The sequence below is a fragment of the Falco rusticolus genome, chromosome 4, assembly GCF_015220075.1.
Source record: "Falco rusticolus isolate bFalRus1 chromosome 4, bFalRus1.pri, whole genome shotgun sequence".
NCBI classification, from domain to species: Eukaryota; Metazoa; Chordata; class Aves; order Falconiformes; family Falconidae; genus Falco; species Falco rusticolus.
This window is the reverse complement of record NC_051190.1, coordinates 5,611,687-5,639,621: the sequence shown is the minus strand read 5'-3', so window position 1 is coordinate 5,639,621 and position 27,935 is coordinate 5,611,687. Positions and strand designations below refer to the sequence as shown.

Below are 27,935 nucleotides of genomic sequence, written 5' to 3'. Positions count from 1 at the left end.
TTCACATCTAATAGTTTGGCTTAGCTGGTCAGGACTAAAGAGCTGAGTACTTGGGGCACAGCTTCTGCCTTTGTGTTTGGAATCAGTGAATGGTTTTTGTTTACCTCCTAATGAATGAAGAAATAAAAGGTGGTTATACCAATTATAATATGACTAGACAAATAAGACTGGAAAGTTACCCATTCTATATGCAAAGCAAGCCTAGAAATTACTAGCACAAAAAAAAAAATAAAAAAAAATTATCCCATAACTCCGAGTAAACAAACGTCTTGGGTTTCAGAGCTGATTACACATTCCTTAAAACCAACAGCAAAGTGTGGCTGGCTGCCAGGGGTGGAGGAGCAGTCCGCGTTGGCACTGCTGGGGGCTGTTCTTGCAGCCGTGACCTGGCACACACGGGAGGCCATCGCTGGCGGCATGCAGCCGGACATGCTCCCTCCCAGTTTACTTTCACTTTTCCAGTGACCTCTGCTCATCCAGGCAAGGAGGACAGCACTCCGGCTGCCCTGCCGCTGTACGTGTACAGCACAAACCTGTGAAACCTATGGATGATGCTCTACAAGACATGTAAGTGCCTATTTTTAATGAGGGACTTGGGCGAAATGACCGGTCTGAAAAGTCCGAATCTGCTGGAACAAAAGTGCAGAGCCAGGAGGGGCAGTGGCTCGGACGGGAGTGGCCAGCCGGTTGCTGCCTTGCCATTTTTTTTTCCTTCTTAGAGTCTGTTTTTATAAATGATTAGCTAAAACTTGCTGAAGGGAACTAAATGCGTAATCTGAGCTTTTAAGAACTATTTCATTGCATTTTCTTAAACACAAAGAAGGACTTTGTTAAAGAAACTGCCTGCGCTATCTGGGTTTAATTTGTTCCTAAAGAGATCCAGTCCTCTTCAGCTGTGGGAAAATAAGAAACCATATTGTGATTTAACAATTAACTGATAAAACAAGAAAACGCTACATGCCGATGCTGCCAGGACAAGGGTAATACTTAGTAAATCAAATAATTCACTCAAATAAACAAATCAGTCGGTTCTCGGGGGAAACAGCAATGGCTTTTGCAATTAGCTAACCAGAAAATACATCTGCTGTCCTTTAGACACTGGGAAATAAAACACTGCTGGGCAGGCCACTTAGCTTAGCAACTAAATCAGGAGATAGAAATCTGAAATGAAAAAGTTTCGGAAGCAAGCTGGGCTGTGCTCCCATGGCATACCTGCCGTCAGCAGGGAGCGAGGGCTTCGCGCAGTGCCGCCCGGCCCGTCAGCAGGGTGAAAATCAGCATTGCTCGCCTCAAAGACCATAAGGGTCTCGCAGTGCCATTTGCATACGGCACATCGCTGTGGCCAGTACCGAGCGTATGTCCACCCGATCCGGCTGTGCTCTTTGAATGTCATGGATCGTACCGTGGGAGGGGATTTGGTGGCCCAGCTCTGGCCAAGTGTGTGCCTCCCCGGCGACGTGCCCCCTGCGTGCGGATGGCCGTCCCTTTCCGCTGCCTCTGCCGTGGCCGGACAACTCCCTGAGGACCTGTCTTTCCAAGGCAAACCTAACAGTGATATGGCTGCAGAAGTCTTGCCTGTCATGGGCATGAGGAGGTGATATATTTAACCCTTGATTCTTGTATCATTATCTGAGCCTATAGGGTAAAAATATCTCCAGGCAATGTGGCACTTTATGCTGCAGCACTCCTGAATGATTGCCACTTACTTCCATTTCACTCACAGTGCTTGGAAACACTGTCTGCTAAAAAACATTTAAGATTTATATTAGAGATTTCAGTCTATGTCACATTAAGATTACTAGGTTTTCAGTTTTGAGGTTTAGATTCTGGTAGCAATTCCACAGAAACTTTTTAGCAGAGCACAAAATGCAGTGAATTCACAATGGTATAAAATGGTCATAAAAAGAAATCCTCAGCATGCCATACTACCACTGCTTATTAGTACTAGGCAACTCCTTCTGCTGTGATATTTTAATATATATATATGAAATAGTCTTAGAAAACTGTGATGGAAGGAGTTATAAAATTACAGTCTCCTTTCCATAAGGTGCCTGTTTCTGTTACTACAATACATTGCCAGAAAGCACTCTGATACAGGCATGATCAAGGTCTCCATGTGCAATAATAACAATTTTAAAAATCTCTTTTCATGCTGTTCAGAAGATCTGGATTCCTAAGGGTAAATGGAATAAACTCAGGATGTTTATACTCTATTCATCTGTCTTCCCAAGGACACGCACCATAAATGTCACAGCACTTGACAATACTAAAAATATTCCAGTGAGGGTTTTTTTCCCATGTTCTTACCCTTTCTAGAGATAAATAAGCTGCTTTCATTTGTAGTACAGGGTTATAGACCAACATTTTAAAGAGTAAAAGTGGGGATGCAGGTATCTCATTTGTTAATGGTGATGGCTATAATTGCGTGAGTTACAGCAGTTCTGGCTGTGCTCACCAGGAACTTCTCCGTGATGAGCTCCTCGGAGTCATGGCAAGGACAGTGCTGGGGTGGGATGCTGCTGTCTTTGGAGAGCTCTGCCAGGCTAGAAACTCCCCCCTGGCAGGGAAGGCCAGACACTGAAAACAAAGGCGAGAGTATCAGAGAAAGAAATTAACTGGAAGAAAGCTTGAGGTCTGTGTGTCTAGCCCTGCTAGCTGCAATGCTGCCCCAGGACGTGCTAGCAACGCGCCCGGTAAGCCCCGAGCACCACCCGGGGCTGTGCTGGGTGTGACACTTCCTCCGTGAGACCACGAAGTGGCAGCACTCGCAAACTTCCAGCAAATTCTCTTTTTTTCATTTTTTCTAAGACCCCGGCTAGCTGGAGCTGTCTCTCACGAGAAGGCGTACAACATGTACCCAAGCGCAAAGTCAAGTCTTAAACTAAATCCTTTCTTACCTCCCATTTGGCAACTCATGCCTACCCTGTGGGCTTCAGAAGTCCCAGCCCGTCAGCTGGGCCATGGTGGCTTCAGCGCTGCAAGTTTCCCAGACACCAGACCACCACCCAAAGCGAGGGGCTGTACGTTTTACTCTCTGTTTATCCAGTCCCAGTACACTGGTATAGATTTTCCACATGCTTGGTTTAAGACGGCACGGAGGCAAACTTGAGCAAACCTTTCAGGATCTCGTGGACTAGCGGTCATCCCCACAATGGCTGTTTCCTGGGTAAGGGCACCTCTTGGTGCTTGGGGGCTTGCTGCTTAACAGAAGCAAACTGCTACTAAGAGGTGTCTGTGCAAGGGCAGTTGTGTGGTTGAAGCATTTTATGTACCAATCTGGATTCAGCTTTGCCTACTGTAATTTTAATCCCTCCAGAAGATCTCTGTCCCTCTTCAACATAAGCACTTTCATCATGGTTTCAACACAAGTCACAATTACTAATCGCCCTCTGTCTTCGCTATACTAGAAATCTGCCTTTTCCAACATATTAACAAGATAGCAGATTTTGCAGTGAAAAAAAATATCTGTAGTATTAAATAATATATCCCATCCTTTACCACTATTTGTAAAGCTAAGGTTCAGCTTCACTCCTCTGCAGCATTCATTCCTAGGAATGCATGTTGTCCTCCTTACTTTGCTGGGTAATTAAATGCTGATTAATTTTTGTGCAAATGGGAGTTTTTTAGATGTACAGATTTCCTTGCACTTCTTGCCTCTTGAAGTTAATATATCCCAGTTAGAGGCTTCAACGCAAGTTTTTCTCTGATTAAGAGACACTGTCACTGCTCCAACTACCTGCTAAATTTGCGTTACACTTCGTCACTGCATTGAAACAAATGGGTACAGTGCTGCGGCACAAGAAAAACACAGATGTGATGAAAATGCAGACATACTCTGAGCAGTTGTGTGTGATGTCATGGGGTGTTTATGACGTCACAGGAGTGCATGACATCACGTGCAGTGTGACGTCATATGGACATGTATGACATCACAGTGGGATGTGTATGGCATCATGGGTGTGTATATATGATGTCATGGGGGTGTGACGTCACAGGGGATGTATATGACGCCATGGGGTGTGTATGACGCCACAGGATGTGTATATGATGTCACAGGGGTTGTATGACATCATGGGGTGTATAGCATCACATGTGTGTATGAGGTCATGTGTATTTGTATGACGTCGCGTGTACTTGCATGATGTCACATATGTGTGACGTGTATGACGTAACACATGTGTATGAGGTCATGTGTGTATGATGTCACTCTGAGTACGTGTGTAAAAGCGAACTGTGGCATCGGTCATTTCAAACCTGGCAGGATGCGGGTCTCGGCCCGCACCCCCGCGCTGCCCCGCGCCCCACCGCATGCGCTCAGGGCACACGGGCCCGCTGAGGCCTCGGGGCGGTCAGGGCGACGGGCCCGTCACGAAGCGCTGCGGCGGAAGCCCCGGGCGCGCCGCTGCCCCACGCCGCCCCCGCACCGCCTGCCCCGGGCCGGGGAGGGGCCGCCCCGACAGCCTGCACCGTGCCGCAGCGCCCGGCAGCGCCCGGCAGGCCGCACCGCACCGCAGGGCCCCAGCAGCGCCCGGCAGGTCGCGCCGCCCCGCCACGGCAGCGCCCGGCAGGCCGCCCCGCGCCGCCCCGGCAGGGCCCGGCAGGCCGCCCCGCACCGCCCCGGCAGGCCGCACCGCCCCAGCTCCGCCGCCCCGCCCCGGCAGGCCGCGCCCGCCCGGCCCGGCGCCATCCCCAGCAGGAAGACCAGCAGCCCGCCGGCGGGCCGGGCAGGGCCGGGGCCGCTATGGCCGGTGAGTGCGGGGCGGCGGGAGCCCGGGGGCGGCAGGGAGGGCCGGGCACTTCGCCGGCGGGGCCGAGAGGCGGTCGCTTTCCGAAGGCGGCGCCGCCTCGCTGCGGGGCCGGGGCGGGGGCCGCTGCGGCGTCGCGGCCGCTCCCCGGGCAGCGCAGAGCGAAGGCCGAGCTGCGTGAGGCGGGGCCCGGCCGGGGGTCCCCGGGGCGGCGGCGCGGTCTTGCCAGGTCCCGCGGGCCGCGCTCCGGGGTGCGGCGGCTGGTGTCACGGGGGCGGGTGGGAGCCGGCGCCGCGGTGGCGGCCGGGGAGCGGGCGGGGTGTGTCCGCAGCGCGGCCGCCGGCGGTACCGTGGCCTGGGGCGCGGGGGCCGGGCCGCCCTGTGCCCCTCGGGGGGTCCCCGCTCCTGCCCGGGGGGCTCCGCCGCCGCGCCTGCGGTGCACAGGAGCTTTCCCGGCTGCTGAAGGGCCCCGTTGTTGTAGCCGCCTTCGTAGGAAGCTGGGAGGGCTGGGAACGTGTGTAACATCGTGTCGCACTCGAGTACCAGGAGCATTTTAGTATTTTGCTCACTGCTTTATTATTTTTTTCTCTTCTATTTTTTGAAAGATATTGCAGATAAAGATGAGGTACTGAACTCGACCACTGCCTGACAGGAGGTTGCAGCAGGGTGGGAGTCGGTCTCTTCTCCCAGATAACGAGCGATACGACAAGAAATGGCCTCAAGTTGCACCAGGGGAGGCTCAGATTGGATATTAGGAAAAACTTGCTTCATTGAAAGGGTAGGCAGGTGCTAGAACAGGGTGCCCAGGACGTGGTTTATTTAAAAGTAAGGTATTTAAAAGTCGTGTAAATACAGCATTTAGGGATACGGTTTACTGGTGGACTTGGCACCCTTAGGTTAATGGTTGAGCTTGATCTTGAACGATTCTCTGGTTCTTTGACAGCAGCTCATGGACTCTTGACTTCTGCTTACTACCGTGCCAGTAGCGCGGTCCGGGGGCAGTGGGTGAGTGTGGCTGCGGACGGTGGCAAGTGGTCCTTCACCTCTGTATCACCACTTCCAGCCCAGAGGAGAAGAGCAGTTGTTTGTCACTGGAGGTGCATTTGGTAACCAGTGCAATCTGATCCCCCCAGACCATTCTCTGCAGTCAGATTCCTTCTTAAATCCTCATCATCCCTTTCTTGGGCTCTTGAAAGGGAAAACCCCCAAATTAAATAAGCATTAAGCTTGCATTTTGTTGAGAGAGGCTTTTTCATCTCTTTCCTGGGATGCTTCAGCAAGGAGTTCATAGGGATGCATACAAATGGCAGGTCACATGTTTTCAAGGTTTTGGTTGTCACATTGCCTTTATAAAGTTTATGAAAATCATCCAGGAGTTTTACAGGAAGTTGCAGCTTGTGTTTGCACAGCACATACTGTCGAGGTTTCTGTGTGTTGTTGTGGAGAATGCCAGAGGGTTTGTGTCTTGAAATTTCTACGCTCGTGATGATCCGTCTGTTTGCTTGGTAAATTGAAGGAGGCTTTTAAGGGGAGAACAAACAAAACATGAAACTCTTAATAAAGATACAGTGGTGCCAGTGACAGTAGCAAGGGTCCCTATGTAAATACTGGGGGAGTTATTAATTGGAAAAGTCTGCCTGTCTGACTTAGGTGGTTGGCCAGCCCAGGTGTGGATGAGAGTGGTTCCATGTCGCAATTTAGGGAGGAGGGGCTGATCCAGCCTATGAATCTGGAATGCAGCTGGATTTATTCATGTAAAAAAATTCATATAAACATGAGGTGGCAATGCAGACCCCAGCCTAAGGTGGCAGGTCCCTAGGTTTTATCCAGAAAGGAAGCAAAAGTAGATCGTAGACAAACACGTGCAGGGGACTGCAAGAGACAAAATCCCATTTGATGTCCCTTGTACAGAAAATAACGTGGAGTCTTTTATGTTTATAATAATTAAGCAGAATCAAAATTACAAAGGGTTTTTCGACAGCCACTATAACCTGAAAGTTATGTTTTGTGTTATCAGTGCGTTGTGCCGGTGGCTAGTGACACCTTTCAGGGGCCAGACTGCTCACCACAGGCACATGGAACGAGAGTGCCAACACCACAGCGCTTGTCTGACATACTGGCTGCTGCCAGGATCTGGCATGCTGGTGCCTAGGTAAGGAGTTGTCTCTGAAAAACTCTCTGTGAACACACTGCTATTAAATTAGAAGGAGTTTGGGGAAGAGTGGCTGTGTCGTCTTTGCCATTTTTCCTGCAGGTGCTGTTGAAGACAGTGTGGCACCTTATGGTCACATACGATCAGATTTTTTTTATGAGCCTTGTTACTCCAAGAGCAGAATATATTTCAGCAGCCTTAAAATGCCAGCACTTAGTATAGTGGCTGGGTCGTTTGGCAGCTGTTGTCAGAAACCCAATTGTCCATTTGGAAGGAAGAATAGAGTTGTGTCATTTTACAAAGAGTTGCCACAGGGGTGATAATTTTTTACCTGCAGGTGAAAAATGATGACTGACTTGCTTTGTTTCTGTCATTTGCTGCTTGTGCATTTATCATCACCGATTGTATGTATTTTATTCTCTGTCTGAGGAGCTGCTGGCTACAAATAACCAGTAATCTCTTGCTTTTTCTCTAATATTTTTTAATTATACGTCTACTTCCTTTCCTTCCGTGTGTGCGGTCAGGTGCAGGCTGTGTATGTTAGTGTGGTGTACATATGCTGTATGCAAGAGGCTTTTTGTACTTTGGGTAAGAGAGAAAAGTAGGCGTGTGTGATGTGTCGTGGGCTTACAGTAATTATAAGGCAGTAACATGAAGTTATTAGTCATGTTTTCTTCTCAACTGTCAAAGACCATTCCTGAGCTTCCTGTCTGTGTCTGACAAGTTTTTCTTACCTGGAGGAAATGTAAATATCGACTTTTTTCTAAGCAACCTTTAGGTCAGCTTCGTTGCTGTGGTATTCAATCTCAGCTGTATTCGCTCCCTCTCTTCAGTGAGGCTGAGCTCCGTCCACTGCTCCTCCAGCTGTGTTGAAGCCTGCGCACTCCTCCACTGCAGCTGCGTGCTTGAGCAAACCTGTGCCTGGGTCCAAAACCTGCAAACAGGGTTAAGCCCAGTCAGATTAATGTTCTAGCGGAGGAGAAGGTGTAACATCAAATCACAAATTCAGAGTTAGATACAATCCTCCTGCAGTCTGAGGGCATCAGAACGCCTGGCAATGCCGCGTCTGTGCCGTAAGCTGTGGTTAATTGACTTGGTCTCCCTGTTTTGCTGCTCTGAACTTTCTAGGCAGGTACTGGCTAACAGCATGACTGTCCTTTTAATGCTGGGGTTACTCCCGCTTAAAGTCTTTTTAGCATAAAGATTTAAATTTTTCCTGGCAGTAACTGTTGTCTCTTTGAGGCAGTGAGATAAAAGGTGGATATGCAAAATATCCCAGACAACCACTCCTTAAATCCTTAAAACCTGACAGCACATCAGTAGCCTTACTGCAGTCGTGAAGTTACCTGCTTTGGGGTTTCTGTTGCTTTAAAATCTAAATAATGGGCATGTTCAATATTAAAAAGCTGCTGCTTGTGTACGGTGATAATAAAACCTCGTAGTGCCACCATCTATCTATACCTGGTGCATGGGAGTGAGTCTCTGCCATAACAGAGCTGCCGGAGTTCCTGCGGCAAGCTGGGTCCAAGAGCATCATGTGGTGGCTTCAAATGCACACGTGTGCTTTCCAGATACCCTTATCACTCCAAAGCAAAGTGCCATGCTCCGGCTTCTGGCATTGGTGGGGCTTTTTTTGTTTGCTTTCTTTAAATTTAGTAGCTGGGGCACAATTCTGCACTGGTGGGCGGTGTCAGTGGGAAGTTCCACTTCTGTGGTCTACCAGAAGCCTGAAGCTGGTTCCTTGTGTGGTTTGGGCAAAGATTCCTCAGAGTTAGAGGAGACATGAAAGATCTCTGAAGAGAGAGGTTAGATACTGGAAAGGTGAGATACTTTTGCGCTGATTGATAACTGCTCTACAGAAATTTTAAACCTTGCACACACCATCCTAATGTACTGAAGTAATTTGGAGGAGGTGAAGGTGCAGACAGGTGAAATGTCTCTGTGAGAGTGGGGAGAAGGCAGACTGCTTTATGGGTGGCTCTTAAAAATGGAGCATCTCAGAGGATGGGAGAAGCATCTTGCAGATGTCAGAGCCAGGCATAAGACCTGTGCTTGGCAGGCACAATCTAGCAGTAGCCAGAGAGGCCAAGAGCGTGGTCATGTTCGCTTCTACCTTTTGGCTTAGATGGGAAGAAAGCATTGCCACCCCTGAAATCTCAGAGAGGCTTACGCCCTGCAAGATGGTGCACCAGCGCGCAGGGTTCCGGTGACAGGTACGACTGGTGATGATTGAATGAGTGTGTGTAAATGAAAAGTGCCGCAAGGACATGGAGTGCTCCTGACTGCTCAGAAAATGATGTTGGCTTAAATGCAGTCTTCAGTTGGTCACAGTTAACTTCACTGTTGTAATTGCTGCTAATAGACTTCTGCGTGCTGCCTGTGCAGGCATTGGTAATGACAAGGCAGCAACAGAGCAGGAGGCAGCGAGGGAGATGACACTTTGAAACTTTTCTTTTACTTTGTATACTAATTCTACTGGATCCTTGTCATGCTTTTACTGCTTGCTGTGGTTGTTTGAATGTCGTAGTGTTATTTGAAGTTTAATTGCTCTCCTAGCTGGAAGAACCTGGTTTAAAGAATGGGGTTTTAAGTTTGCAGAAGGTACAGAGTTGTTGGTGACACTGAGAATCACTACAAATCATGTAGCTGAGGCAGAAGGAGGAAGCTGCAGGGAGCATGGCACTTAAGTCCCCAAAAAGTATTTGCATGAACAGGCACAACTTCAGCTTCCTGGTCCTTGCCTCAGCCTTTAGCACATGCCAGTGAGTTGAAGAGGGGAAGCTTAATCACACTGAATGAGATAACGCGGAACTTCTTGCAACAAAAGGAAGTTGCACAGCAAGGGTGTCAGGGCGATATGTTTCTGGCAGTACACTAAAAAGCTGCTTTGACAGTGAGCCGTGGAAATAATACAGTGTTTGTATAAAAAGTAAGAATGTAACTGAAATCTTGTTGTGCCGGTAGAATCACAGCTCTCTATGCAGCATCAATAGCTGTGTGTTCTTGTTTGAATAGGAGGCACACTGGCACTGGACAAGTTATTAGTGCGTGATGGTCAAACTGGGAGTTTTTCCTGAGCTCTTTCCTGTCAGTACTGTTAGTGCTACACAGATACAGGGAAAGGACAGTGTAACACAAACACCACCACCACCCTGCCCCCCATCTCGATATAGAAAGGGCTGTGCATAGGTGCAGTGCATCGTGCCAGAGTTTTCTGGCTCTTTTCCTTCATTCTTTTATTTATCTTCTCTAAATCGCAGGGCACAAAGGGCTGACGGTTATGTGTTTTCTGATAGCCAAAATGCTGTAAGACCTATGCATTTGCTTTAAACAGGGAATGTGGTGGGGGTGGGGGTGTTTTGGTTTTGTTTTCTATGCTGCTTGGTTATACAGTGCTGTGCTGACATTTTAACACTTACTTCAGATGCAGTCATAGACATTCTCTTTCTAAATCTGATAAGGGCACAGTAACCCGTGGAAACAGTCTGTGCCTGTATCTTAATCTAGGGACTGTAGTCAAGCAGCTATAGGGAAGGCTGTGCTCCTGCAAAATCCATTGCTGCCAAATTGGAAATGGTGCCTAAAACAGTAGCAAGTCTGGATTTGTGTATTGGCAGAGGTTTGGGTTAGTAGAAAAAGGCGTTTTACTTGTATGTGTATTTGAGTGTACTTCCATGGTGAAAATGTATTGCTTTTTGAATGCTCTTTCTCCCCACTCCTGTGCGAAGGCAGAAGTTCTACCCTAAAAAACATCCTGGCTCTTTGGCAGAGATGCCGTTCCTGATGGTCTGGTTCTGTTTCAGTCTGGGTGGTTTCCGCTGGGCGAGTTGCTGAAGTCTTCCGACAGACCAAAGGCAGCAACGAACTCTTGGAACGTTGGGTGATGTTAGGGCCAGATCACTGCAGCTCGGTCAGTCCTCAGCCTTGCCTGGCTGTGTGAGCTTCTCTGCGTCCCACCCCACCCCACATCTACACCAGAGAGAACCTCTCTCTATGAAATAGGTATTTACATAAAAAAAATTATAAAACGCATTAGTTTTAAACTCCATAATCTGACTTCATAAATGATAGAAAAATTATCTTCAGTGATTTAACGACTTTAGGACTGTATTTGATGAAATATCTGTCAGTGCTTGACATCTAAGTAACTTAGAACCTTCTCCCTTTGGAAAGAGAGAGCGGGCATGAGTGACCAGCCAGGAGTTCAGATGTGTGGGATTTTAAGTGGCTGGGTCTTTAAAAGCACGTGGCTATCTTGTGTTTCCCTAACAGATAGTTCAGCTTTCTGAAGTTTTATGATGGTGGTAATTCTATTTCAGCTGTTTAACCACTGTTAGGAAAATGAAATTTACAGATTTTAAAAATGGCTTGCTAAGTAACTGCTGTGGTTTGTTCTTTGTATTATTTTCTCTCTAGATCAGTCATATTGTCAGCGGCTGCAACACGACATGTATTTTCTTACAAGCAATAGCCGACTGAATGAGCAAGTGGTTGATAAAATTATTCTTCAGCTTAACAGAGTCTACCCCCAAATTCTTACCAATGCAGAAGCAGAAAAGGTAATCTGATGAATTTTACTACATTTCTGAATGTTGCATTGTTTTTGCGGGTCAGTAGCTCAGCTGCCTTCTTCCTCACTTGACTCTTGTTGCCACATGCAGCCGGTCTTCCTCACCTCTTACTTGCTGACTGGTTGTATCTGGGATCTCGTATCAGAGGAGAAGTCACAGGGCTGGCACATTCCCTGTGCCAAGCGGTTTTGAGAGAGGGCACTCTTTTTCAGCAGCAGCTTAATGCCACGGTCCTTGCCATGACTCTTACAATCACTCTGTGGGCAGGATTGCACCCATCGTGTGACCAAGTGCCCTGCATGCCTGCTTCCTCACATGAGGCAGTGTGGAGTGTCATGTCAGATGATCTGTGCCGTATCCAGCTGTGTCCACAAAATCATCTATATTAGCTTGTTCAGTTTTAGTTGCTGATTAATGGGATCAATAACTCTTTGAGTATTGGTACAGAAGGGGAGCATGAGTCCCACCTGTAAGCTGTGGGAAGTGAATGGAGTTAGTAACATCTTCCAGTGGTGCTGCTGTGTACGGAGGAAGGCTACCCTCCCTGGAACGAAGCTTTCAAAAATGGGTGGCTGTTTTTAGGGAGAAAGATCTTTGAAACTTATGTGGAGTGAAAGTTAAAGTCAGTTAAAAGCTTCCCAAGCCCTACTAATAACTGTTCGTACTTGCCCTCTGACTTTTTTGACTGCCTGAGGCTCAGGGTTTTGACATACCAGTATTTTAACATTAGGAAAGATAGATCTAATTCTGTCATAAATGAACTCCGTGGAGTTCAGAATAGTGTTTTGGTGGTGTAGAGCAGCGCTAAATTATCAGCTGAGCCAGTCTAGTTGCTCAGTTACGATAAACAGTGTGACATGCACAATTAAAGATCACCTCATTCCCTCAAGAGGATCAGAATAAATGCATAAAGAATCAGTGAAACATAGTTTGTGACTTCTGCACATATCAGACTGGAAGAAACTGCTTTCATGTAGGTCCAGGCAAGTTTCTGTCAACTCTGTCGAGTGTTGAGGAAGCTTACGGTCTCAGCTATATCCGGCAGACCTTGTGGGAATTTTGTCAGAATAAGGAGTGTTGTATAATGTATATCGCATTCCTGTCCCCCTAGAGCAGGAATTGATCCCAACAAAGTATACCACAAAGGTTATCTGTTTTACTGGTCTGAAATATGATGCTTTCTGAGAATGGCTTTGGACATTTTCCAGGTAAGCTGAAATCATTTGATGTGCGTAAGGCTAGGTACGCGTTTTCATTCTCTTTGTAAAGATTCATCATGGTTTGGGCTATAGAATGAAAGTACTTTCTTCTGCAGCCTCTTGCTGTGTTGCCTGAGTAATGAGAGTTTGTACATGTTGCACTGGGTATGCAGCAGCTAATTGTGCTGGAAACAATGAAACATGTAATCTTGGGATGATGAACACTCCAATATTGGGACTAACATAAGCAGCATAAAGTACTTTTTTGAGTGATCGTTACTAGGCAACTAAGGGGAAACTTGAAGACATAAAAACTTATTATAAGATTTGTTGATATTTTCTATCAACAGCTGTCAGAATCAAATTGTAGAATAGCAAGTACCATGTTAGTTTGAATGCAGAGAAAACATTAAACATGGAGTAGCTGTCACTTCATGAGGACAGAAAAAAGAATGAGGGAAGGCAGAGGCAATATGCTCTCCATCGAGCAGTGCTGATGAGATTGAGCTTGGTGTCTTGATGATGGCTGTGCAATGCGCATACGGCCTTTTTAGGTTCCCCTCATTTTTTTGGCCCATTCTTTTTAGCAAGTGAAAACCAAGCTCCGTATCTTCACTCCAGGCATACTGTAAAGTGATGTAAAATTGATCTCCAAGTGATGTAAAATTGATCTCACTTCTCATGAGTGCTTTTCTCTTTCAGTTCAGGAATCCAAAGGCATCACTCCATACCAGACTTTCAGATCTGATAAAGCACCTTCAAAAGAAAGGAGACAGACACTGTCAAGAGTTTTACAGGGCTCTACAGATCAATGCTGAACAACTGTATAATGACCTGCCAAGCAGGAAAATCTTGAGTAAGTTGATTTGTAAGTTGTGAGTTGTGGATTTCCTCATGTGTATATTACAAAACCATGTTTCAGTTGAGGTTTGGGTTATTTAAATAACCCGTTTAGGTTATTTGAATATTTTTTGGTTATTTTTTATTTGATTAATACTTAATTTAAATAATTAGGTTATTTAAATAATTCTGAATTCTGTTTGATTTGAATTTTCCAAAAGCCGTAAGGGGATTTGACTGAATAGTTCTTGTTACTTGTTGAGTAATGTGGGCAGTCCAAAACTCTTTGATTGTTTAAGTGCAACACGTAAAACAGCAATATAACTCTCATGAAGTGCAATTTGTCTTTTCATAACCATTGCTTCTTAACGGCTTGTTTATTTCCTCTGTGTTGATTCTGATCCGTAGCACATAAGAACATTACAAGCCACTGATTTGTTAAGCTTAAAACTCTGGTGGCCCAGAAGCTTGGCTTTCCCTCAATCCATAAATCTCCTAGTTGTGTCTAGTTTAATGTGAAACAAACATCCACAGGCCCTGTCAAAGAAGAGCTGTGATACTGATCATGTAAGGCTTGTTTGTGCAGCTGACAGGACTGACTGGTATCTGTAAAGCTGCCTCCCAGATACAGACGTATGTACTTTAGAAGGACTGAGCCTCAAACAGATTTGGTTCTGTGCTGCAGAGGAGCTCATTCCTTTAAGGAAAAGTATCCAGCCTGAGTTGCCAACCTGTGATAATGCTTGCTGTGTCTTGGTGTTCCTTCTTCCTCCCCCAATGGACTGGAGAAAACTGTGTTCCAAAAGGATGAGAAACAAGTTCGGGTATCCTGTATACTGAAATTACTTGAGGAGCTTGAGGGAAAACTCCCACATTTAAGTTAATGAAGCTCTGGAGGGACTGCAGTTTAAGAAATCCTTATAAAGTATCTTAACAGCACTAATGCTTCACCGGTCAGTTGATTTCTAGTTGTCAGAAACCCCACAGGTAGGTTCCAGGGGAAATTTTAGACATGCGGGTCAAACTCCAGTAAGATGCAAACTGTTACACCAAAACCCCGTAGGTTAGGCCTCTTTTATTTCTGGAGTGAATATGGCGTATAAAATTGTAATTACCTGCGAAGATACTGCATTGTCTAGCTTTGTTTCACCTTTCATTTTGAAGGAAAAGGTTTGTATCTCCCCACCACAAATAAATACCAGTGGAAGCTACACCATTTACCTGCTGCATTCGCAGGGAGGCTGCAGAGTTACCGCAGGTCTCCACATCCATACCCGAACCCTCTTGAACTGGGGGAGTCTGAGCCCATCCATGCTGCAGAATCTCAGGTGAACACAAATCCCAGCTGATTCAGCCTTGCAGCAGCTTTAGGGCAGTGCTTTTGATCCGATGTTCCCCCTGCAGAGTCGTGCCCTTTGAGGGAGCAGGCTCTTCAATCAAAGAGTCTTGGATCTGTTGTTTTTACTCTGGTAGAGCTCAAGAGCAGCAGGTTTTTCTGCCACCCTGCCTAGAAGGCAGCAGACAGCCTTTATTAATTCAGATCAACTTAAGAAGTCTTAGTGTAGTTACTAAGAATAAAATTTCAAACCTGTGTTGATGGTTTAGGAGTTTAAGCTCTGTTAATGTTCAGTAACACCCAAAGCCATTTCTGAGAATGGATCTTAACGTACGTGTACACAGTAGCCGAGGCCTGACCGCGTCCATATAGATGCGGCTGAGTTAGATCATATAGATGGGTCTGGATTCAGCCGGCTGCTAGAAATAGCACAGCTGTGACCAATACCCATGCAGCTCACACTGGAAGTTGTGCAGGCGCTGTGCAGGTGAGCTCTCATGCTGCCTCGCGCTGTTCTCATGCCCGGCCAAGCCAGCTGAAAGGGAACCTGCGCTGGGTGTCTGCGCGGTGTTTTCATTTGAGCTGGAGCATAAACATCTCGTCCTTGCACCTGCTACACGTGGTTACTTCTGAGAGCTTTTACTTGGGGAGCCAATCAGGGTTGGGGCTTCTCATGTGCAGACTGTGCGTAACCAGTGCACGTGCTAGAAGCGCTTTGCAGAAAAAATAGCGTGTGTGGTGCCCCCAAACTGTTGTGCTGCTTTGGCATTATGCAAGGGGACTCCAGTAACCATCGTAAGTCATTAACTTCTCTGTACCTGGGTACACTCTCTTACGTTACCATCCTCAAAATGATGAGAATAAATAGCCGAGTTAAAATCCTACTGCACGCTGAGGTCCTGCAGCTTCCTTACATCGACCTGAGGAGGAGACGGTGAGATGATGTGTGGGTGTTTGTTGCTTCTTATGAGTTAAGTGACTGAGACAGATGTCTGCATTCTGGATGGAATAGTTGATGAGCATCTGTGTGGCACTTTGAAACTGCAAACGATTTGATTCTTCAGGAAAAGCTCTCCCTTTTGGGTAGGAGGTGTTATTTCTCATTTAAGTGAAATGGGACGTTTTGAATGTTGAAGGCATTATCCTTCAGACCTCTAAAAAGTACAATGTTTGGGTTACTCAAACGTTGCTCTTAGCAGCAGTTACTCCATTTGCCAGATGTAGCACAGAGCATTTAGAGAAATTATACCCTCATTGTAATTGTGAGGAGAGGAGGGACCCCCGGGCCGGGGCGCTGTGCTGAGCGCTGCTGGGACGCGGACAGGCGGTACCGGGAGCAGCTCCCGGCGGGCCGGGGGGGGGGCTGTGCCCGGGGCGGCCCCACGCCTGGGCAGGGGGAACCCCCGTTCCGCGGCGGCCCGTGCTGGGGGCGGGGGCTGGCGGGGCGCTGGGCCGGGGCACCGCTGGTGCCGCCGGGGGGCGCGCGCGGCACGTGGCGGGAGCGCGGGCGGCCCCGCCCCGCCCCCTGCTGGCCGCCGGCCGGTGGGGCCGCACAGGGCCGCGCCCCCCGCCCCCCCCGCAGCCTGGGGCCCGCAGCCCGCACAGGGTCGTGTCCGCCCCCCAGCCCCGGGGCCCGCCGGCCCGCACAGGGTCCCCCGTCCCGTCCGCCCCGCCCGCTGCCCCGGGGCCCGCGGCCCGCCCCGCGCCCCCCGCAGCCCGCCCCGCAGCAGGCAGGCTGCCGGAGCCCGATCCGCGGGGGGTGCGGGGCGCGGCGCGCCCACCTTTGTTCCGCCGCTGTTTGGAGCCGGCGCGGTGCGGAGCGGTGCGGAGCGGTGCGGAGCGGGGGGCCGAGCGGGGCTGCCGCGGGCGGTGCCGGGCGCTGGGGGCAGCACCCCCAGGCTCCCGCGGAGCCGTGCGTGCCCGCACCCCGTCCCGGCCGGCTGCGGAGCGAGCTGCGGGCGCCGGGTGCGCCTGCCGATGCCCAGCGCTACTGCCGGGCGGGGAGAGCGGCCAGGCGTCAGGCCGGGGGTGTTTGTGGCCACACTGGATTAGCAACGGTGTTTATCTGTGTTAATTAAATAATTAATTAGTTAATGAACTCTGTGTGTGTGTGACCCTACAGGTGTCCGGCGTGCAGCAGGCGCCGATCTTGGGGGAGCGGGTGTGATGTTACTCATGTGCTTAGTGCTCAACCGCAGCGGAGGTGCCGCCGCAGCTATTTAGAGTTGCGTTAAAATGACTATGCACCTATATTCCTTCAATCAGCATAAACCCAGATTCAACTATAGAAATTATTTACCTTTAGAGGGGGTTAATATTTTATGTCAAAATCGGATATTTTTCTGAAATGCGTTGTTTTGCACAATTTTGCATGTGCTGATTATGTTTGTTGGTTTGCCTGAGCTGAGTACTAACTTCTCATGTGTTGCTTTTATTTCTAGAAACCACAGATTCCACAGAGATAGACACTGACAAGGAGAAATATATGCTAAATGACAGGGGTAAATAAATGCATACAGTGTCACCGGATGGAATGGCTTTTCAGATTATGATGCAATTTATTTTATCATGTAATTTGCTTTTCATGTAACAAATAGTTTGTTTTACGATGTCTTTACTGTCACAAGTTAAGTGGAATTAATGGAGGAAAATATACTGAGCTGCTGTTGAGGAAACCAGTGCCAGGAAAATCAAGACACTGTAGAGTTTAATCAATATTTACAGTGGTATCTTTACTCAGTTACAGCTAAACTCTTTGTTTCCTAAGATTTCGCCAATGATGGAATAGTAAGGTCTGTTCAGCTGCTGGTAGCGTCATTGCGCATATAATTTTCCACTTTTTAAAGTTTTTTAAGCTTTCCATTTAAGTATAAAACATTTGAAAACAAAGACAGGAAGGAAGATAAGCAAGGGTGAATTTAAATGCATTTCAGATTAATGTATTTAAAAATATATTTTCCTTAGGAAAATGTGTTAAATTTTGCCCCTTCTTCTGTTCAGTGCCCAGATTACAGAGGCAAATATTTTGTTCACTGAAAGATATTTTGAAAAGGAATTGAAGATCTGAAAGAAAGCTGAAGAATTTTCCAAATTGATAGCGAGCTATCTTATCATTTAAGTTTCACCAATGTTTTATTTAGTACTTTAGGTACGGTTATGAGAGAATAAAAGCACCTGCTATGAGCTGTGCCTTTTGGCCAGTTTTCCCTGAGAGGCGACTGAAGCGAGGGGCAGAAACACATGTATATTTTCACTCCATGTATATTTTTGCCTGCGTTGTTGTTACTTTGAATATTGAACCAAAGTGCTATTCCGATTTTTCACGTCTCTATTGCTGACATCAGCATAACAGTACAGGAAGAACAGAGGAGGTGCCTGGAGATAAGAAAATTAAATCATTTCTGTTCTTTCTCGTGCTGATGAAAGAGCTGGCCTCAGACGGGAGATTGCCCGGCTGCTCGTCACCCCCGTTGGGGTTGGGAGACCTGCACCCAAAGGGGCAACCGGGTCCTCGCTCCTTTGCTGTTCCCCCCTTCTCTGCATGGGCAGCCCCCCAGTCTGTTAATCTGCAGTACGTTTGTCCTTAAAGTGACAGGTGCAGTTTAGTTGTAGCTGTATTCCTAGTGAAGTAGTAAATATAAATAGAATATTAAATAATAAAGAAGCCAATATAAATTTTTATGAGGTTTTGCCTGTGGCTAAGTGTGAATTAGATAGGTTTTATTGAACATCAGTACTGAACGTCAGCGATAAACTGCATGTAATTCCTAGGCAGGCACATGAAGGAAATCTTTCCAGTGGGGGATTTGTCTGAGGTGTGCCTGTGGCTCTGCTTTTCAGCTTCCAGCAGAACTGTAAAGAAGAATATTTGCTCTTGTCATGAAAGTGGAATTTGTGGGACATCTGTGGGGAAAAAACAAACCCCTAAAAACCTGTTTCTAAGGGACTGCAGTCTCATACGAAGCAGTCTCTTACCCACAGGCAATGCGTTGGCCCAGTGGGGGCTGCTTACAGAGTAAAATGCTACGCTGGGTGGTGAGGTCCCAGTAGTCTGGTTAGTATTTTGTTATAGCGTTTAAAGGGATTTTTGCACAAAGTTTTAGAGTGACAAAACATCCGAGGAAGCTTTCACTTAAATTTCATAGGATATATAGCTAGATGAACAGTGAATGGTATCAAAGCAACTGTAGTAAAAATTAATTACAGTATAGTAAACGTGCTTCATAGTACATTAGCTAAACATACATAATTGTGAATGTTAGCTTCATTTGAATACACTTAATTATGCATATTAATAGCAACTGATGATTTATGAACTGAGCTAAACTTCCACTGCTGTGTTCTGTCTTAATGGCTTTCTTTTTATGTTTTCTTTAGGTCCAGTGTTTTTCCTCGCTTGTTTTAGTGTTGCTGCAGGATTTGCGTTGTTTTGGTATTGCTGTAACTCAGGTAATCTACTCCGGTGTTTTCTGTCTTGGTTGCCTTACTTTAGCACGGGGCGGGAGAGCAGCATGCCTCTTGATCTAACATGGCTTACTTAATAGAGCAGGTCAAGGTGTCATTATTCATTAATGAGGTTAGGATACAAATTGTGCTTCAGACATGCTGAGATATAAATAATGGATAGTTTGCCTACAGAGGATGCCTCAAATAGGGGCTCTTTTTAAAGGCAGTAGTCATGTGAGCTCCTGTTGCTATAGAAATGGGTCGTGATTCCAAGCAGTCACAAGACGTGCCCAAACCTCCTGGCTTCCCCATCCCTTGGGAGCTGGCTGAAGCAAGACCAGTGCCAGGGCCAGAGGACGCTGGCTTGATTTGCTGTTGCTGAGCCCGAGCAGCTGCAGCCATTGCCCCTGTTGCTGGCTCTGGGTGTTAGCTCTCCCTGTTGGCTGGAAGCTGCCTGCTTCACACAGCCAGCAGAGCAGAGCTCCTGCTCCTCTTCACTATCCCACCTTCCGCTCACCCAGTGTGGCTGTGAGAGCGACAGCTCTTAGCAGAAAATGCGTTGATGTGTCCACATGGATCAACTTCAGCAAAGCAGTGAGTCAGCACTCGTGGGAGAGATCCAAGGGGGAGAGAGTGGCTGATTCAGAGGTGTCACTTTCTCTGGTCTTCTCATGGGGGTTGTGGGAAGTGCCAGTCTTCACGTGGGGAACAGAATCCAATTTCCATTTTGGTTTAGTGCCTTCTGCTCCTCATAACCAGTCACAGCAGTTACAGTTGGACGTCATTCTTTCCTGGTTTTTTTTCCCCAGAGCTGTAGGCTACAGTAGCACCAGTTCATGGACGTCTCAGGTGATGTGAGTCTGGGCTGTGTTACCCTTCATAGTCTCTCAACTGGACTGTCCATGGAGTCAGGGTTTAAGGCTAAAGGGGACCGTTAGACCTTTGAGGCTAACCCATGTGTTTCCTTCATGAAATTCACTCACCAGCATTTAATAGAAGCATTTTCAGAAAAGTATTCAGGGACTGTTAGCAAAAAAAACAGAAAATCCATCACTTCCCTTGATCCCAGTTAATTGTCCATAGTGTTGCAGGTGCGTCGTCATCTCAGTTTGAACTCCTTTCAGCCTCAGCCTATCGTTTTTGTTAAGCATTTCTCTACCAGATTGCAGAGCCCCTTAGCCCCTTGTTTCTGTACCAGCTGACATTCTACATTTTCTCCCTGTGGAGGTCCCTGTGCCTCAAGTCAGCGATTCATCTTTATTTTTGCTAAAATTACCAACTAATCTCTTCGAGTCTTTTGTTCCAAGGCTCTTTTTTCCACTTTTTGAGGCTGTTCCCTGTAGCAGCGCAGTATCTCAATGCCCCATGTGTAACAGGGCCGCCAGACCTGGATGTGGTGTGCCAGGCTTGCACCCTCCGGTGCTGTGCTCAGGTGTGTGGCTGCCCCCTGACCTAACTCGGTAATCTTCCCTTCATGTCTCTGAACTTGCAGCCATGAATCCAAACAGCTTCATCATTCTCCTGTCTTGGTAGTTGATGTATACAATATTGAAGGAAATGGGCTTTCCTCTAGAGTAATTTTTTAAATTGAGTTTTATTTTTTGTAGCTGCTGCTTACTAGCTAGAATGAAACTTAACTGTGTTCACTTTCTCTTTTTCCTCCCGTCTTCATTCTGTTTTAGATACGAAAGTCGTAGGAAGAGCCAGGAGAATCTTGGGCTTTTCTCCCATTATCATAGGAAGACACGTTAGAAATATTTGTATGTTGTATTTGGAAGACATAGCAAGAAACTAAGGAAAAGCTGCCTCTTCGCTTGTCTGTACAGTATACCTGCCAGGGGAAGACAACGGTGCATGAAAATTACTGTACTCTACTCTCATACCAAAGATTTTATTAACTAGATTCATCAATAATTGTGTTGCTTCAACATGTATTCAGAATTTCAGCTATATATGTCCTTCCTTATGGAACGGACCATTTATTTTTGTAAATGCTTATTTTAAAATATTTATCATTTGGATAAAAAATATTTTTAATACAAACCTTAAAATTATATCTTAAGTGATCATGGGTCTTAAGCCATGTTTGCATATGTGTTTTATACTGGAATGAAGGATCACAACTGTTTAAAGAATGCTAGCCTGTCTTTTGTGAGAATTAATTTAAGAAAAGCACTTAAAAACCCCACATGCTCTCAAAGCCTTACGAAGAAATGGATTTCCATCTCAGGGTTGTCTGTTTTGTCTAGATCCTTTCTACCTGCTGCCTGAGCTCAGGTGGGCGCTGGCACCTGGGAAGTTTATCAGTGCCAGTTACCTTTGTGTGTCCCTAGTACTTGCTGCGTTTTCTAATTCTGCTGCTCGTGCCTCACGCCAGCCTGCCTTGTTCACGTCCACACGCAGCTGTTGGCCATGGTTTGAAGGTGCGGGAGCTGGTGCAGACTGGTTCCCAGCCTGCGGAGGGTCCCAGGGGCTGGGATGTCCGATCTGCACTTCAGACTACCCAGAACATTTTTCAGATTTATTTAGCTTTTACTTTTTCAGTGAAATGTTTTGCATTCTATATATCTAAGAAACTGAAGTAATCCGAGATACTTTACAGGGACTTAAGTTTTGTGACATGGGGCTTCTGTATGGCCAGAAATAAGTATGCTTACCTGAAGAGCCTGAGGTTGTTCATAATGTCATCTGATGATGATACATTGAAAATATGATATATTTGTGAGATATGATACGTCTGTGAGTTGAAACCCGAAAAATTTGCAGAAACCATCGTAGGACTAAAATTTGTGAAGGAGATGCAGGGAGACAAGGCTGCGGGTGAAGCAGCCTGGGGTTGCTTATCTTGCTCCTGCCTAGCTCAGTACAAATGGCTTTCCTCCTGCAGAAGGGAGAAGCCAGTAGTTCTGAACTGGCTGTGAGAAATTGCATTTTTAGTGGATAGTTCTTCAATTACGTGCTCAAGAGCATAAGGAGCTGGAGGAGGAGACCGTGTCCTTGTACTCGGTGAGAAAGACGCTTTGTGGCTCTTCATTCACTCACTGACTGAAGAGATTTCCAGATCAAATCAAATGTCATCTGAATAAAAGTTGCAGCTGCATCACAAATTACCACGCACTGGATGATCCCATGTGAAATTTTCAGTCATTTGGAGTGGTTTTTCTCAAAACAGACTGAAAATTGTCTGCCAGCTTTAAACTTTATTCATGCTACAAAAATGTCATCATCTTCTCCGGGGCAAATAATCTTGTAATAATTGTATTTCTTTCTGGGACAACACTCACACGATAGTCCAGAGGAGGAGCTGGGTACAGGGCCAAATTTTCAGATGAAAGACCCAAAGAGTATGTGCAGGAAATGTCTTAGAGAGGTGAAAAAGGGCTCAGAGGACCCTGATTTTTCTCTTCTGATAAAACGTTTTTGCCTATGGCATTGAAGTGCAGCTGGGACACGCGCCAAGCCCACGCGGAGGTAGCCACAGTCTTCGTGACGTTAAATCTCCAGGACAGACGGTGCGTCTTTGTGGCGGATGCTGGTGTGAGTGCAGCTGGTCTGGAAAACCCAAGTGAAATCGGATGGGCTACAGGGATAACACTACAGCCGAGACTGTAAGTCAGGACAAGCTGTTTGGTTAAGTATTTATTCTGACTGGGAAGCTGAGCTCCCCGTTGCTGGGTTTGCACTGCGCACGGTGTCTCCGCCAGCCACGTTCACGCTGGCTTGGCTGTTTTCCCACAGCTGCAGCCGCTGGTGTGACTGCAGAGCTGGCGGTCCCGACAGCTCCGCCGGTTAACTGCAGCGCCTGACGGAAGAGTTTTCTGCGCGGACAGGCAGACATTCCTCAAAATCAGCTGTGGGCCGAGGGAGGTGATAAGCACTTACTAGCCTGATTGCTGCCCTGTGAAACGCTAAGAGAGATGCCGTGCCAACAAAATAATACCCAGCTGAGCGGTTTATTCAGACTTTGCCTCTGCCTCCACCCCACCGGCTCTTGCATCTCTTTGATCTGATCTCCGCAGGGACTCTTAATTAGGGAGAAAATGGTGATGAAGCTGAGCACATTTCCCACAGAACTGCCTAACCTCCAGGCTCTGCTGCCCTTGTTACACAAGGGTCTGCTGTTGTGCTGCCCTCCATCTTGGGAAGTGCTTTAATATTCTCTTGTTTTCTCTCTGCCTTGCCTTGTGTTTAAGGTGACAACAGGTTGAGTTTTTTTCTCCAGCAAACCAGCTCTAATTTGTAACATTTGAAATATTCCGTTCTGCACTGCTGCTTACCTCTTAGAGCAGCCCCCTTTTAAGGGACTAGGAAAAATAGCTCTGAAATCTGAAGGAGTTTTAAATCTTTGCCTCAAAGCCAGCCTTGAAACTTCATTAGAGGAACCATATTCCATTTTACACAAAAAAACCATTATTCATAGTAATCGTAGCAGTCGCATCTCATTTTAAAGCAGATGCAGAGACCTTATTGGTGCTAGGCACGTTCTTTCTGTTGAGATTTTTTGCCATGTTACCCTTTCAGTAACAAGTTGCAAATTGTTGTGAGCTGTTACTGAAACCTACAGAAGTTACGGGTGCCTTATTTCATCTGAAGGTGAGAATCTGCTGCGCTTACTGGCTCAAGGATGCCGTGCAGTGCCAGGAGCCCTCTCGGGTCAATAAAACTGCTCCAGGAGCACGCTGGCGGTGCGGTAGCATGTGGTCCTCCCAGTTCCTTAAACCAAGTGGCTTGCTTGAGCTTTGAAAAGTGTATGGAATAGGAGAGTTTACTGAAGGCTATAGTTATATTTCTTCCCTTCATGAGGTTGCTTGAGATGAGGATGCCTCTTGGTGGGGGTGGGGGTGGGAAAATTAATCCAGGATGAGCTCTCCCCAGGGTTAAGGCTGGGAGGAGAGAGGAAAAATGCATCTTGGTTCATCCCAGTGTTGCCAGGTAAAGGACCTGACAACAAAGAGTAGAAAATAATCTATTCCCTTATTAGTGCTAGTTACCAATTAAAAAAAGTGAAAGTGAGGCTAGCTATAAAACTGGCGTGTGCGTAGGTTGAGGGGCATTCTTTTTCTTGGAAGATTTTTCTTTCAGGAGCATGGAATAAACTTCTCTGTAATCACATCTATGCAGCGCACGCCGAGAGCAGTTGAAGGGATAATTCCATCTTGGTTTCCTGGAGGAAGCCCGTACGTACCTGCGTGGGAGTCGGGTCCTTGTCGGGAAGCAGTGTTACTGGAAATAAGTAGGGGGTCGGACGAGCCTGTCTAGCTGCAGAATTCCAGCTTCCCTGTCAAGTCGGGAATACCTTGGCGTTTGCTGCTGAAACCGTGGTGGTGTTCAGGGAGGTGCTTTGCTTCGTGTGCGGGGAGGTTGTCCTGGTGGTACGAAATTCAGCAGGTGGCACGTGCAGCGCGGAGGCCGTGCTGCGTTACGGGCCAAGGAGCTGAACGGCTGCTGCATCAGCTGGGGAGCTGAACGCGGCGCTCGGGAGGGAGGTGAGCAGGGAGAGGCTGTGGTCTGCGGAGGTGGGAGCGTGCAGGTTCTAAAGCAGTTGGCTCCTCTGCCAGCCTGGGCTGTGCTCTGCAGCCGGTGCCTCACGCCAGGGACCGTGGTCCCGCTTTGCTGCCGGAACGACTCGTGTGGGCATTCCTCTGGGTGGGGGCTGGGTGAGCTCCCTGTGCTCCAGGCTGGAGGCCTCCGAGACCCAGCCAAAAATCATCTCCCTTCCCTGTCGTGGTACGTGGGAGTGGCCTTTTTGATTTAAAGTCAAGCTGAGCTGCCTCTGCTGTGGTGGTGGCACCAGGGCGATGGCGACCCGAGGGCAAGGCTAGCTGGCGCTGTGCCCCCAGGCGGAGCGTGCAGGTGGCCCCACCACGTAAACAGTAAAGGCAGAGTGATGGGGCCATCTGCGTGGGAGAGCTGGGAAGCGAAGTGACAGATCATGCAATGAATTAGCAGAATTCCATTTAAAGACAGACTGCTATTTAAAGTACTTCAGTGAAGTACGATGTGCCTGCAAGCCAGAGCTGGAATGAAGTGATGATTCATTCTGGGACATACTGGGCTACTTTATAGCTGCCGGCTGGCGCTTTCAAAGCTGCTGAGGCAAAGTTACTCTTTTTGTTTCTTGTGATTTTTATTTTTTTTCTGATACTGTAATAAATTGAAAACTTATTTGGTCAAAATTTGCAGTTGTGGATGCTTTTCACTGCTGTTCTGTACGCCCAAGTGTTACTCCAGAGAGATGCCATGGCTTCACTGTGGAATCGGCGTTGATGTTACACTAGGAAATGATAACACTTTGCTGTACTTCACCGGTCCTGTGTTTTGTAATTCCTCCTAATGTACATCTTCTTGAATTCTGTAGAAATTAATCGATTTTTTTTTTAATGGGATGAAGCTGGCAATTAAATTGAAATAAAATCTTTACTGAGAAAAAAAAATGGTGCTGTTTATCTTGCAGTTAATGCTTTGTTCGCCCTTCCAGAAGCACCCCTGAACGTGTTGCCCCCCTGTGGCTGCTCTCTGTCCACTGGCTTCCTCCTGGTCTCTGTTCTGCAATGGTTAAATTTTTGTTTTGGGTATTTAATGTTTTCATCTACTTTCAAAATTCTTTGTGGTTTTTCTGCCTAATTTATTTAGTGATCTGAAGTTAAACAGGACACATCAGTGCAAAGACTGTGTGTCTTTTGGTTCAGGTTTGACTTTGTGTCATTTTGGTAGTGCAGTGAGTCATTGCCTATCCAGACCCGCGTGGAGGCCTACCTCTTCTGGACACGAGGTGACTTTGACACAAGGTTGATGTTAAGGATTACTTTGACCACCCAAAAAGGGATCTCAGGTAAGGAAAATGTGCAGACAGATGTGTTACTGGCCTCTTCTTGGGGGTAAACTTTGAAGGGGGATCTGCCGGCCCCGGTGCGGCTATGGGCAGCGGTGAGGGTCCTACCAAAGCAACACGTTGCTGAGGCAGAAGCTCCAGGGAGAGCTGCTGACCTGCAGCCGGGTGCGTGTCCCCTGCTGCAGCACTTCGGGGGCCAAGAGGAACCCCAGAGCCTTGGCACCTTCCCACAGCGCATCAGACACTGTTAGACAGGAGCTGGGTCATCCGTGTCAGTGCGGGATAGTCTCGTCTTGTGACAACTGTTGGTCAGCCAGAGAGATCCTCTTCGTCCTCCCGTGGAGTGCCTCTGCTTGATGGGTTAGAGCGAGAGTCTCTCCCCCCTTTCCTACTGGTGGGTGTCTGGGGGAGGAGGGAGAGGAGCAGCGTTACTGCTGGGGGGGGACCATGAGGAGCAGCGTTACTGCTGGGGGGGGACCATGAGGAGCAGCGTTACTGCTGGGGGGCCGTGCCTGCATCTGTGCTGGGCAGGTGTGTGGTGCCCTGACCCTCTGCCACCGCAGCAGAGCTCTTGCACCTGGTGCCAAGCGGAAGGGCTGGTGCGGAGCTTTTCTTCATAGATGTCACCAAGGTTCTGATGTGTGTGAAAAAACAGCTCAATTAAGCTACAAAACTGTAGGATTTGGGGGGGGAGGATAATTTTCATTATAGCTTCAACACATCCACTTCCTAGGGCCGTTATTAATGCCAAATGCAAAAGAAACCAGATGCTGGAGATGGGACAGGTGCGCAGCAGCATTGCTCTGTTTAATTCAGCGAGGCTGCTTTGGCGTAAAAGAGCATCTCGGGTGAATCCTGACTTGCCCTTTCTATTTTGGAGCACAGGCCGCTATACACTGCGGTCGCAAGGAAAAGCTTTCTGCCATGTTGCTGTTGATAAATCTTTAATAATATTATGCCTAGTAAAGCTAAAACCTTTCAGACTTGATCTGTGCTTCGTGAACTGTTAACAGGGGAAGTCAGATGCCAGCAGCTGGCGTGCCACGGCACCTGAAGCCTGAAAGGCAGGATATGTCCTCACGGCATGGCTTGGACTAAGTCCTCTCTTTTCAGTAGCAAAACAATTTCATCTCACTCAGGTGGGGTTTTTTTTTCCTTTTCTTTTAATCCCAAGTTTTAGCTACCCCAGGGATTTCACAGTGCCCAAGCCCTGCAGCCCCCGTCCCGAGGATGCTCTGTGCTCTCCAGCATCTGTTCCACAGCCACCAGCACCCCGCAGCCCCGGCTCCAGACACCGCAGGGACAGCAGCGCTGCCTGGTCCTGTGGCTGGCTCCCTGCTGAGTGCCACAACCCTGCACCAACGGAAAGGGAGAGTTCTAAGATTATTTTTCCTCTGTCTGCTCTGAGCTAATTAATTTTAAAATCTCCTAGCAGAGGCTGAAAATAGGATGCCTGTGCCTCTTAAATATTCCTGCTCCGTAATGGTTGCAGACAGCTGGGTTACTCTTCTCATCTCTCCGTGGAGGAGAAAAACCCACCCACCGAGACTGAGGTTTCCAAATCTACGCAGAGCTGAGAAGCACGCTGGAAATCTTTGGAAGAGGTATGTTACTCCGCTCTCATGGCTGCCCAGGGAGAGTTCATCCCTCTCTCCCTCTCCCAGCCCGCCACGTCCTGGGGTGACCTTTCCGCTTACCTGGGTCTTTCACTTTTGCTAGATCAGTTAAGGCGGCTGCCAAGCACAAACTGGATGCTGCGTATTCTCAGGGATGGAGAAGAGGTTAAAAAATCTGCACTCTCCATCCTACCATTT

General features: G+C 47.4%; 1 protein-coding gene across 7 annotated transcripts; it reads left to right on the top strand.

Annotated features, from left to right (window-relative positions):
* The first annotated feature begins 404 nt into the window (after window positions 1–404).
* On the top strand, window positions 405–25,729 carry CARD19 (caspase recruitment domain family member 19). Of its 7 annotated transcripts, XM_037386565.1 has the most exons (8): window positions 4,663–4,748; window positions 6,763–6,897; window positions 10,701–10,899; window positions 11,314–11,456; window positions 13,370–13,523; window positions 17,285–17,344; window positions 19,221–19,292; window positions 20,972–21,518. In XM_037386565.1, exons 4-8 carry the CDS (start codon window positions 11,346–11,348, stop codon window positions 21,082–21,084), a joined length of 510 nt encoding a protein of 169 aa, XP_037242462.1. In that variant the 5' UTR covers window positions 4,663–4,748; window positions 6,763–6,897; window positions 10,701–10,899; window positions 11,314–11,345; the 3' UTR covers window positions 21,085–21,518. The 7 variants fall into 7 exon arrangements, with proteins under 7 accessions (XP_037242459.1, XP_037242457.1, XP_037242465.1 ...); XM_037386566.1 differs by lacking the exon at window positions 10,701–10,899; XM_037386562.1 differs by lacking the exons at window positions 4,663–4,748; window positions 6,763–6,897; window positions 10,701–10,899; window positions 20,972–21,518 and adding exons at window positions 405–567; window positions 25,473–25,729.
* Window positions 25,730–27,935: the final 2,206 nt, after the last annotated feature.

Excerpts from the sequence above, each read along its gene's own strand:
- CARD19 (XM_037386560.1), top strand. Across the intron at positions 11,457-13,369 it reads CCAATGCAGAAGCAGAAAAG|TTCAGGAATCCAAAGGCATC; the intron begins GTAATCTGATGA and ends TTTCTCTTTCAG. Across the intron at positions 13,524-17,284 it reads GCCAAGCAGGAAAATCTTGA|AAACCACAGATTCCACAGAG; the intron begins GTAAGTTGATTT and ends TTTTATTTCTAG.